The sequence below is a fragment of the Dendronephthya gigantea genome, unplaced genomic scaffold (genome assembly GCF_004324835.1).
Source record: "Dendronephthya gigantea isolate DGI-Jeju-01 unplaced genomic scaffold, DenGig_1.0 000698F, whole genome shotgun sequence".
Taxonomy (NCBI): domain Eukaryota; kingdom Metazoa; phylum Cnidaria; class Anthozoa; order Malacalcyonacea; family Nephtheidae; genus Dendronephthya; species Dendronephthya gigantea.
The window spans coordinates 9,794-22,041 of NW_021163708.1; the positions used below are offsets into that span (position 1 = coordinate 9,794).

Here is a 12,248-nt window from a genome sequence, read left to right on the forward strand (position 1 = left end):
GACCGGACGACAAACATTGGAATGCAAAGCATTTTAGCATTTGATACAGCTTTTAATCATTAATTTTTATAAAAAATGTATCATGTAATTGCTCAAATTGCGAGGAAATTTTCCTTTTTGATTGATCCCGCCCTTATGTATGTAACGAAACAGCTTATTAACAATCAAATACATGATATTCCAATTTGTTTGGTTTTATGTTTCAGAGGATATAATTTTATATATGTTCGATTTAAAGATAACTAAGATTTAAATCATTTAATGCTCTGAGATGTCGTTCTTATTGATTTTCGATTTTAGGGTGAAACACTGCAAACGATTGACTATTTTCAAAAAAATTAAAACGATTCCTTTCAGATCAGATATTTAAACGTAAAGTCCGTCGCCGTATTTTCTTCTTATTTTCAATTTCAGCTGTTGTCGAATATTCACAGTTGCCGCTGACAGAAGTAATGACGACTGATCGAACATGGCAAATCATTCCATTTCCCTGTTGCTCCGTTCAACATTTCCACGCAGTTTTCATGCCCGCCAGCATTGTTAGGCTCCCCTGTGTTCCAGTTTTCATAGGAGATCTCCTCATCTCTCACTGTGTAAAAGATACTTGCAGGTTTTCGGTACATACCAATCCACGCCGCGTTGAAGTTATGTTGTCTCATAGCCTGATATAGATAATTATTCATATTCGTGTTGTTTGGAACTGCCAAATGACCGCCACGCTGACGACAGTTTTCTTTCGCATTATTCCATGGTATCGCAACGCCATTGCTGATATAAAAGCAGAGTCCATCGAAAGTCTCCCACCCAAGAGGGCATTTATTAGCTGAAAATATTGTTTAAGATACATTCTCTTTAGTATATCTGTCTCCGACAGATACAACGAAGGTGTAAACATTAATTCGTACAACGCATGCGGAAAACCCTTGTTTCGGTTAAACGAAATTAGTTAAGCATTGATATGGTAACATGTTAGAAAATTTATGTCGGTTGGGAGTTTGGATGGGTGTGTAAGAAAAGAGGTATGGAAAAAATTGCCAAAATACGACAATTAAGACCTAGATTCTCACCTTATTCGGAGTTTAATTTTTCTCATCTAAATAGCCAGTGTTATGTTAATTTATTATATCTATAAAGAGGGAGCCTCTGCAAAAGCGGATCATTGGATCTGTGCTTCAAAAATTGATTTCTTTTTTCTTTTTCTGCCCTCTGCAAGGAGAATGCCTAACGAAAGCTATAGTATACCAAGCGACCGTGAAGAATGAAAGTACGAGAGAATCTCAAACCTACGTTGGCCTTAATATTATTTACCACGAAACAGTTCTGTTGTAAATAAAATTCGTTGAAGTAACCCGTGTTTCTCAACCTGTGTTATATACCGCTCTCTGCAAGCATTAAGCACTTTATCCGGACGATTTTGATTTTCTGTCATCGCTTGCAATACTATGGCAATACTATGTAAACTTAGCATCATTGAAAAATATCAGTATATTTGCTATGTTTTGTTTTTTATTATGTGTATAGAGATTTATGCACAGCAGAATGATGAAATAAAATCGTATTTCATTGTGTAAATTAATTTCATGCAATTTGATTCGACGTAAAATGTTTATCACGTGTGAAAAATGCCATAATTAAATATGGGCTCATATGTACGCTTTTTATTATGAAATTGTTGTAAAGGATCGCAAACTCGCTCGTTCGAGCTACGCTCACTCGTTCGTTTTGCGATCCTTCACAACTCCTGCATAAAAATCGTACGTACTTGCCAACCATGAAGTAATAATCTCTATTTATTTCACAACTGAAAACAATTTTATAGCTACCTTCGCATTTTCGTCCTTCTCCTGTGTAACCAGGTTGACACTGGCAGTTGAATGAACCTGGAGTGTTGAAGCATTTTGCATTTTTGTCACATTTGTGCGTTCCTTTTTCACATTCGTTGACATCTAGAATAATAAGCAAAGGTATATATTGAAGTTAAGAACATCATTAGCATCATACATTTACAGGAAACTGCTCGGTCGAGGAATGTAGCTCTTTCAGTATTTGTATATAATGCAGTGCAATCAAGGCAGGAACTAGCGTTAAAATATTTATATTCATATAATCCTGTTCTCCAAGAGGGACTTTTTTTAAAAAACGGACACGCACATATATATAGCCTATATATATAGCAACATAACTTAATTGGAGGGGGGCGGATGTTATTCATTTTTTCGCCTTATTCACAAGATCTATGAGATTATTTTTAAGCTTTAGCTTATCCAGTTTTAATCTAAACGCCTTTTGGACAACCGGCCCCTGAACTAACCTATGCAAATACTACGATAAATAGCGTAGTTTCTTTTTGTGGCAGTATTATGTAATCTCAGAATATTTCAAAAATATCAGTATATATAGTGCCATGTTTTGTTTTTTATTTTACAACTAAAAACAATTTTATAGCTACCTTCGCATATCCGTCCTTCTCCTATGTAACCAGGTTGACACTGACAGTTGAATGAGCCTGGAGTGTTGGTGCATTTTGCATTTTTGTCACATTTGTGCGATCTTTTTTCACATTCGTCGACATCTAGAATAATAATCAAGGTATATTGAAGTTGAGAACATCATTAGCATCATGTAGCTATTTCATTATTATTTTGTAATGCAGAGCAATCAAGGCAGGAACTAGCGTTAAAATATTTATATTCATATAATCCTGTTCTCCAAGAGGGACTTTTTTTAAAAAACGTACACACACACACATATATATATATATAGCACATAACTTAATTGGAGGGGGGCGGATGTTATTCATTTTTTGCCTTATTCACAAGATATATGAGAGTATTTTTAAGCTTTAGCTTATCCAGCTTTAATCTAAACGCTTTTTGGACAACCGGCCCTGAACTAACCTATGCAAATACTACGATAAATAGCGTAGTTTCTTTTTGTGGCAGTATTATGTAATCTCAGAATATTTCAAAAATATCAGTATATATAGTGCCATGTTTTTGTTTTTTATTTTACAACTAAAAACAATTTTATAGCTACCTTCGCATATCCGTCCTTCTCCTATGTAACCAGGTTGACACTGACAGTTGAATGAGCCTGGAGTGTTGGTGCATTTTGCATTTTTGTCACATTTGTGCGATCTTTTTTCACATTCGTCGACATCTAGAATAATAATCAAGGTATATTGAAGTTGAGAACATCATTAGCATCATGTAGCTATTTCATTATTATTTTGTAATGCAGAGCAATCAAGGCAGGAACTAGCGTTAAAATATTTATATTCATATAATCCTGTTCTCCAAGAGGGACTTTTTTTAAAAAACGTACACACACACACATATATATATATATATAGCACATAACTTAATTGGAGGGGGGCGGATGTTATTCATTTTTTGCCTTATTCACAAGATATATGAGAGTATTTTTAAGCTTTAGCTTATCCAGCTTTAATCTAAACGCCTTTTGGACAACCGGCCCCTGAACTAACCTATGCAAATACTACGATAAATAGCGTAGTTTCTTTTTGTGGCAGTATTATGTAATCTCAGAATATTTCAAAAATATCAGTATATATAGTGCCATGTTTTGTTTTTTATTTTACAACTAAAAACAATTTTATAGCTACCTTCGCATATCCGTCCTTCTCCTGTGTAACCAGGTTGACACTGACAGTTGAATGAGCCCCGAGTGTTGGTGCATTTTGCATTTTTGTCACATTTGTGCGATCTTTTTTCACATTCGTCGACATCTAGAATAATAATCAAAGTATATTGAAGTTGAGAACATCATTAGCATCATGTAGCTATTTCATTATTATTTTGTAATGCAGAGCAATCAAGGCAGGAACTAGCGTTAAAATCTTTATATTCATATAATCCTGTTCTCCAAGAGGGACTTTTTTAAAAAACGTACACACACATATATATATATATATATAGCTACATAACTTAATTGGAGGGGGGCGGATGTTATTCATTTTTTCGCCTTATTCACAAGATATATGAGAGTATTTTTAAGCTTTAGCTTATCCAGCTTTAATCTAAACGCCTTTTGGACATCCGGCCCTGAACTAACCTGTGCCAATACTACGATAAATAGCGTAGTTTCTTTTTGTGGCAGTGTTATGTAATCTCAGAATATTTCAAAAATATCAGTATAGTGCCATATTTTGTTTTTTTATTTTACAACTAAAAACAATTTTATAGCTACCTTCGCATATCCGTCCTTCTCCTGTGTGACCAGGTTGACACTGACAGTTGAATGAGCCTGGAGTGTTGGTGCATTTTGCATTTTTGTCACATTTGTGCGTTCCTTTTTCACATTCGTCGATGTCTAGAATAATAATCAAGGTATAATTATTCAAGTTAAGAACTGATTATTAGCATCATAAATTTACTGGAAACAGCTTGGTTGAGGATAGTATAGTTATTTCATTTTTTTGTAATGCAGTACAATCAAGGCAGGAACTAGCGTTAAACTATATTCATACTTATATACGTCCGCCATTGGACAAATGAGCTGTAATATTTCAATGTAAATAGTTTATTGGTCAAGGGAAGTATACATTAACTGCGTATATGCAGTTTCATTCATTCACAAGATCTATGAGAGCATTTTTAAACTTTGGCTTATCCAGCATTTAACCTGAACGCCTTTCGGACAACCGGACCCTGCATGATCTAACCTGTGCAATTTGTTCCATTTCCTTCATATCCAGTCCGACATTCACAAATGTACGAACCATTCGTGTTTGTACAGTTTGCATTGTAACCACATGGACTATGTGCACATTCATTGATATCTGCAAAGTTTACTCATATAAGACTCCTTATATCTGAACATAAATTGCTGAATGTTTGCTTTCAAAATGTTCATCCCACTCCTACTCCCTATCCAATGTTGAGAACGATACTAATAATGGCTTAGTTAATGTTGCGAGATAATTATCGTAAAAGTAATCCGACAGAACCTACAAAGTATTTGATTAATAATTTATACTTAAAACAATGAAAAGTATTGGATTAATATATTCAAGACAATGTACCCCACTGCGTTGAATATTGAAATGGTGAATAACTATTTACGCTAGCGCTAATTTCAATCTTGGTAGATGTACCGGGAGGCGCAAAAAAACGTCAACCCTGTTTGATTGAGTATAACTTCAAAATTAAAAGAGCTATTACACTAAAATTATGTTTTTTGTATTTTCTGATCTTTGAATTAAATTTTCATATATATACCATGCCGTTTTTCATGCAAATTTGACCGAGATAACGCGGTTTCAATTTAAGAATGCATTTTTGAAAAGTATAAAAATTAGCTAAAATGGCATATTAAAGTGAGTTGATAAATCCTAGTATTTTATGGCACGGTCGCTATAGTATACCAAGCGACCGTGAAGAATGAAAGTACGAGAGAATCTCAAACCTACGTTGGCCTTACTGAGAACACATTTAAGACACGCTATACACCTCAACCATACTTGCTCTTTCCGCAATAAATCAAGGAAAAACGCCTCGGAGCTAAGCAAACATATTTGGAAATTAAAGGACTCTAATACACCACACTATTGGTTGGATAATAATTAAAAAATCACAACCGTTTTGTAATAAAACTGAACGCTGTAATTTATGCCTATCCAATAAATCTATTATAATATGTCATCCCGAATTAAGCTTTTTGAATAAGCGTAATGAACTTGTTCCAATACATGCAGGCATCGAAAGAAGTTTTTGTTAAGTAATACCTAGTAACCAACTACATGTAATATGACCTAATTATAAGCCTCTTGTATACAGTTGTTGTGCTGTTGTTATAATATGTTGTTATCATATTTATTTACCACGAAACATTTCTGTTGTAAATAAAATTCGTTGAAGTAAACGGCGTTTCTCAACCTGTGTTATACCGCTCTGTGCAAGCATTGAGCACTCTATCCGGACGATTTTTATTTTCTGTCATCACAGTACTGCAATACTATGTAAACTTAGCATCATTAAAAAATATCAGTATATATTGCTATGTTTTGTTTTTCATTATATGCGTATAGAGATTTATGCACAGCAGAATGATGTAATAAAATCGTATTTCACTGTGTAAATTAATTTCATGCAATTTGATTCGACGTAAAATGTTTATCACGTGTGAAAAATGCCATAATTAAATATGGGCTCATATGTACGCTTTTTATTATGAAATCGTTGTGAAGGATCGCAAACTCGCTCGTTCGCTACGCTCACTCGTTCGTTTTGCGATCCTTCACAACTCGTGCAAAAAAATCGTACGTACTTGCCAACCATGAAGTAATAATCTCTATTTATTTCACAACTGAAAACAATTTTATAGCTACCTTCGCATTTTCGTCCTTCTCCTGTGTAACCAGGTTGACACTGGCAGTTGAATGAACCTGGAGTGTTGAAGCATTTTGCATTTTTGTCACATTTGTGCGTTCCTTTTTCACATTCGTCGACATCTAGAATAATAATCAAGGTATATATTGAAGTTTAGAACATCATTAGCATCATACATTTACAGGAAACTGCTCGGTCGAGGAATGTAGCTCTTTCAGTATTTGTATACAATGCAGTGCAATCAAGGCAGGAACTACCGTTAAAATATTTATATTCATATAATCCTGTTCTCCAAGAGGGACTTTTTTTAAAAAACGTACACGCACATATATATATATATATATAATTATATATATATATATATATATATATAATATATATATATATATATATATATATCCAAATGTAATTGTTTGTAATGGATAAAAGAGTGCTCAATACTAATTACAAGTAGAGCGAGTCATTTATTGAAGCGACGACAATATTTTAAGATAAATTCAATATATATATATATAATATATATATATATATATATATATATTATATATATATATAATATATATATAATAATATATATATATATAGCTACACAACTTAATTGGAGGGGGACGGATGTTATTCATTTTTTCGCCTTATTCACAAGATCTATGAGAGTATTTTTAAGCTTTAGCTTATCCAGTTTTAATCTAAACGCCTTTTGGACAACCGGCCCCTGAACTATAACCTGTGCAAATACTACGATAAATAGCGTAGTTTCTTTTTGTGGCAGTATTATGTAATCTCAGAATATTTCAAAAATATCAGTATAGTGCCATGTTTTGTTTTTTATTTTACAACTAAAAACAATTTTATAGCTACCTTCGCATATCCGTCCTTCTCCTGTGTAACCAGGTTGACACTGACAGTTGAATGAGCCTGGAGTGTTGGTGCATTTTGCATTTTTGTCACATTTGTGCGTTCCTTTTTCACATTCGTCGACATCTAGAATAATAATCAAGGTATATTGAACTTGAGAACATCATTAGCATCATGTAGCTATTTCATTATTATTTTGTAATGCAGAGCAATCAAGGCAGGAACTAGCGTTAAAATAATTATATATGTAATACTTATATATATATATATATAGATATAAGGAATAATTCTTGGAATAATTCGAGCCGGGAACAGTTTTTATAGACGAGCAATTGATGAATTTCAGTGCGGATTACGAAGTATTATTTTATGTATATAAAGCGCAAACTTGACCAAATTGACCTTCTCGCTGCTTCGCACACAGCGGCATACCCGAAGGTTTGACTTTAGAACCTTGGAGACAAAGTTATCATCTGCATATGGATGCAATTTTTTATTTCAATTTTGGTCAAACAAACGCGAATTTTGCTCCCGAACTTTGTAATAATTTAGTGCACTTCCGCAACCTGCACAGAGGGGTGGCTTTCAAGGCTGACATCTTGTCAACTAAGCAATCAATGAATTTGACATTTTATGGTTTTATAAGTGGCAAACAAATGGCGAATAAAACGCTTTGCCAGCGCGTTTAGTTTTGATACGGTGCAGTCCTAAATATTGCGAAATTTCGGCCTTGAAAGGGATGACCAAATAGGCCGGCTCGGCACAAGAAAGTTCGAGATTCTAGGAAAGCGAAAAAAAAATTTTTAAAAAAGAAATCCATTTTTATTAGTTCTGTACCAGATCCTTTTGATGTGCCAAGTTTCAGAGAAATTGTTTTTCTGACGTGAAATTCGACGGACCGCTGTTAGGGAGACTGTCACTTAAGTTTTGCATTGTATCATGACAACAGCGTTGGCGATCAAAAATCACTCGCAAATCACACGCGTTGGGGGCACATTTACATTTTTGTTATGCTTCTAAAATATAGCTAGAGCATTTACGAGCCACATCTGACAGTTGTATATTTGCCGATGCCCGCCTGCAACGAATAGTAACGAGAATCGTAACGTACCTAAAATGAGCAAGATCAGTAAAATTCAAAGAATATATTTAATTTTCTACACGATATGACCATCATAGAAATATTCTTTCTTAGCAACACACTTGGCATCTCGAGTTCAGTGCGGAGCCAAGAACGATAATTAGGGCGGCCATATCCATATATTCGTGATACCCAGGATTAATTCATTTTCAAATCAGTTGCCTTTACAGTCTGTTAACATGAATATATGCACCCCCAGCCAATTATCGATGCTAGCTACGCCACTGTTCGAGTTTCCCTGAAAATTTCAGTCGTTAAAGATGGATAAAATTGACGATATTTTGAACGTCGACAAACATGACTTCTTAAATTATTGGGAGTTGTATAATTACATGTTGTGCCACGCTAACTTGTGCATGTTTTGTTATATATGATGGGTGCATGCTAAAATTGTAGAATATATAAAATTCAGTATAGAGCTAATTGAGTCGGAATATCACTTTTCCTTATATAGGAGAAAAATTATTTTTTTCCACAAATATTTTTGATATGCCGTTTGAAAATATGTTTTGCCATTCGTATAATTATATAATTATACCGAACAATATTTAACGTAAACGTTATAAAATAATATTCAATATAACAGTATAATCAAGTTATCAAAGATCCTGGACTAGCAGCGGTGTATATATAACTAGAACGATAATTGGAGGGGGGGGGGGGTTAGGGAATATTCATATATTTAGTTCTACCACACGGAATTCTTTTGTAAAGGAATATATTTTTGGTCCAACGATTAACGATGGCATATCGCTCTTCAACGATAAAAATGTAAAATATATTACACAATATCGTGGTCGCTGTTCCACCTTTTTCCCTTAATTTGCATGGTCATGTGGCAACAGTTAATTTGAAATTAATGTAGTGTGCAGTGCTTAAAGCAGCTTTGCTCTCAATGTTTATTCCTTTGTATAGCTGTTTTAGAAAAAGGGGACTTAAAGGAAAAATCAAACCACCTGTAGTAGCAAATACTTTTGCTTGTATTCTAAAATTTTAAATGATTATATTTTTTCGTCGCAATAGATAGCCGTTGTCGTTTAGATTGCCAAACTCTTTAATTTAGGGGGTCAGGAAAAATTTCGTTAAACAACGAGTCAACTTGTCTTATTATGAAATAAATTCAAGTGTGTATATATGATAATTCTGGGATAAAATCGACAGGTACCTGAATCTGCCATGCTCAGGTTTTTCGGACTGCTTTTGTTCCGTTTTTTGTTTGAATATCTTACATATTTCTTCAATATGGACTGATGATCGGAATGATTGATTATGAAAATTGCCTTAAGTTGCCCTAAAAATACAACAGCGATGCAGAATTAAAAGATGAAAAATAATTGTACCGTTGCATTTCTTTCCATTTCCTTCGTAACCAATTTGACACTGGCAGTTATATGAACCTGGTGTGTTGCTACAATTTGCCTTTGTGTTACATTGGTGTGTACCTTTGCGACACTCATCGACATCTGAAATAAAATTTATAATAAAACTTAGTTTCATATGAAAAGAAAGAAGAAATTGGAAGAAAAATACCATGAAAATGAATTACCTCCGACCATAAATATATGCAGACGACGTATATGCAGATTAGGATTTGCATTTTTTTAAAAAGTTGCACTATATTTTTTTACTTTGAACAGCGACCTGTGTTAAAACTTTTTGCTATTGTTCAATTTGCCAAAAGGACTCCAAATGCGAAAAACGTGATTAAAAACGAAATTTTTGCTTTGTTACGTGCTTTGTAATCTGCTTGAAGTGTAGAAAATAAAAATATTTTGAACCTCTTATATGTTGAAAAAATAGATAAGACATTAGTCAGAATGTTATATGCATGCTCTAAGAAGAAATTTTTATTTTCAACTATTGTTTATTCCAATGGGATTACCTGCAAATGCAAATTCTTAATGCGTATTTTTTCCTTACCTTCTGTTACCTATAATTATGAGAAAGAAGAAAATCTGTTCATAGTAAATTCACATATTGCTTCAATCTTTGGTGCATGCAGAGAATGTAAAATGAGTTGTGCGGAATGAGTGAGACTCTTCGTCCTTTATTTTGTTCTATAAACAATGCAGTTATATAACTCGGTTCTTACCAAACGGTCTTCGTAAAAAAACCATCGCCCATTTTTCATTTTTGTTTTGTTCATCTTTACCGTGCTGTTGCTCAACTGACAGTTTGCTCTATAAAGATTGCTTGGTCTCACTCTGTAGTTGTAACCATAGCAATTTTTTGACTAATACAGAGAATATGGCACTCTCCCAAACGATGAATGGTATGATTTGATATAAGTTCGGATGGACGGAGTGCTTGGTTTCCTGCAAAAACGATATAGACTATCACAGTTGATTATATACCAGTTGTCACAGTTTGTAGCTCGTAGCGTTTATTGGCGAAGAGTGAATCGCGTGTGCGAGTGACGAAATCCTGATGTCGCCCGTTTACCCCCTGCAGGACGAAGATATATAAATAATATCTTCATCATTTTTGATCACAATTGCTTCATCATTTACACATTAAAAATTGAAACGGATTAATTCATGAGAAATAGCAATTTTAATCATGCATGCGCACGTGGGCATACGATCTTTAGACTAGGTCTCCTTTAATAAGTACATAATTATTATAAGGAATAGATATTTCATTGTTTAACTTGTTGTTAGTTTTTCCTTGACAGGTGGTATCGACCGTCGATATTTCGACAGGTCTTTGTGTCCACAAAACCAGTGGCGTCGCCAGTGGGGTGGCAGCCAGTCTGACGAATTTGTTCCGCTATGTAAACTTCGTGTTATTATAGTTATTCATTTCTTTAGAAATTCATTGTTTTCACAGTCAATAAACGCTAAAATATTAGCATAGCGGGACAAATCGTCAGGCTGGCTGCGCTACTGGTGGCAGCGTCATATCGCCAGCATCAATAAGTGCGGTGGGCATGTTCATATATTCACGTTCCCAGGCCGTTAACGTTAAAACAATCTATTTGAAAGAAACATAATGTAAAACACGAATATAATGAATAGAGTCCCCCCCCCACTTATCAAGTTGGAGACGCCACTACATAAAACATAAATTTTATGTTTCAGTCTCGTCAAATAAGTGTTAAATGTTATAATTTTCATGGGTTTTTTATGGGTGAACGATCGTTGTCCGCGGTTCCATGTTAAATAAAAAAAAGGAAGCGATCCAAATTTTTTCAGATCGGATCACATTGCCGGATTTCAAGCTTGGCATCGCGTCACAAGAATTGCCCAATTCAAAATTGGGTTTAAGCTAGGGCAGGGATATTAGATGATGGAAGAACATAACTAAGTATATGCAGCCAGGGGCGTACTTTAGGCGGTGCGGCACTCCCCCCAGCAGCTCATGATAAATTAAACTTATAGTCAGTTCGAAGACCTATATTGGCTGAGGGAAGCCTGATGCTCATCTGGCCGATTTTTATTAGTATTTCGTGCCGAGCTTTGTCTTGAATTATGCGCTATGAAATTTTTGGTTAACATATAAAGTATAACCTAAAAAAAAACTCATGTACGGCAGATACAGTGTGCTCTTTGAGGCAGTTAAATTGTGTATACTCATGTTTGTATAATAACACATCCGCAGAAAAAATTTTACGAAAGAATCAGGGGAATTTAGAGCGATTAAACTTAAAAGTCCTGATAATAATTATTAAACTTAATGTATATACGCCATTTGTAATAACAGGAACTTGCCGTTCAACCGAACGCTTGGCTTGCAATTTTTCACCGAATCGAGCAATTTATGCCGTAATAGAAGCCTTTCTAGAAATAATTGCAGCCTAAAATCAAGTTTCCGAAGTATTAAATTCTTATTAAATTAAAATTCATGGAGCTTTGACAACTCGCCAGGTGGACATTCGTGTCTCCGCTAAAATTATTACGCTT

At 34.4% G+C, this 12,248-nt stretch overlaps 1 protein-coding gene across 1 annotated transcript; it reads right to left on the bottom strand.

Moving 5' to 3' along the window:
• Positions 1-428: 428 nt before the first annotated feature.
• On the bottom strand, positions 429-10,492 carry LOC114544241 (fibrillin-3-like). The gene is made up of 11 exons (XM_028562925.1): positions 10,439-10,492; positions 10,267-10,276; positions 9,687-9,809; positions 7,209-7,331; positions 6,350-6,472; positions 4,210-4,332; positions 3,626-3,748; positions 3,037-3,159; positions 2,450-2,572; positions 1,824-1,946; positions 429-823 (listed from the first exon to the last, which is right to left on the bottom strand). Exons 1-11 carry the CDS (start codon positions 10,490-10,492, stop codon positions 429-431), a joined length of 1,443 nt encoding a protein of 480 aa, XP_028418726.1.
• Positions 10,493-12,248: the final 1,756 nt, after the last annotated feature.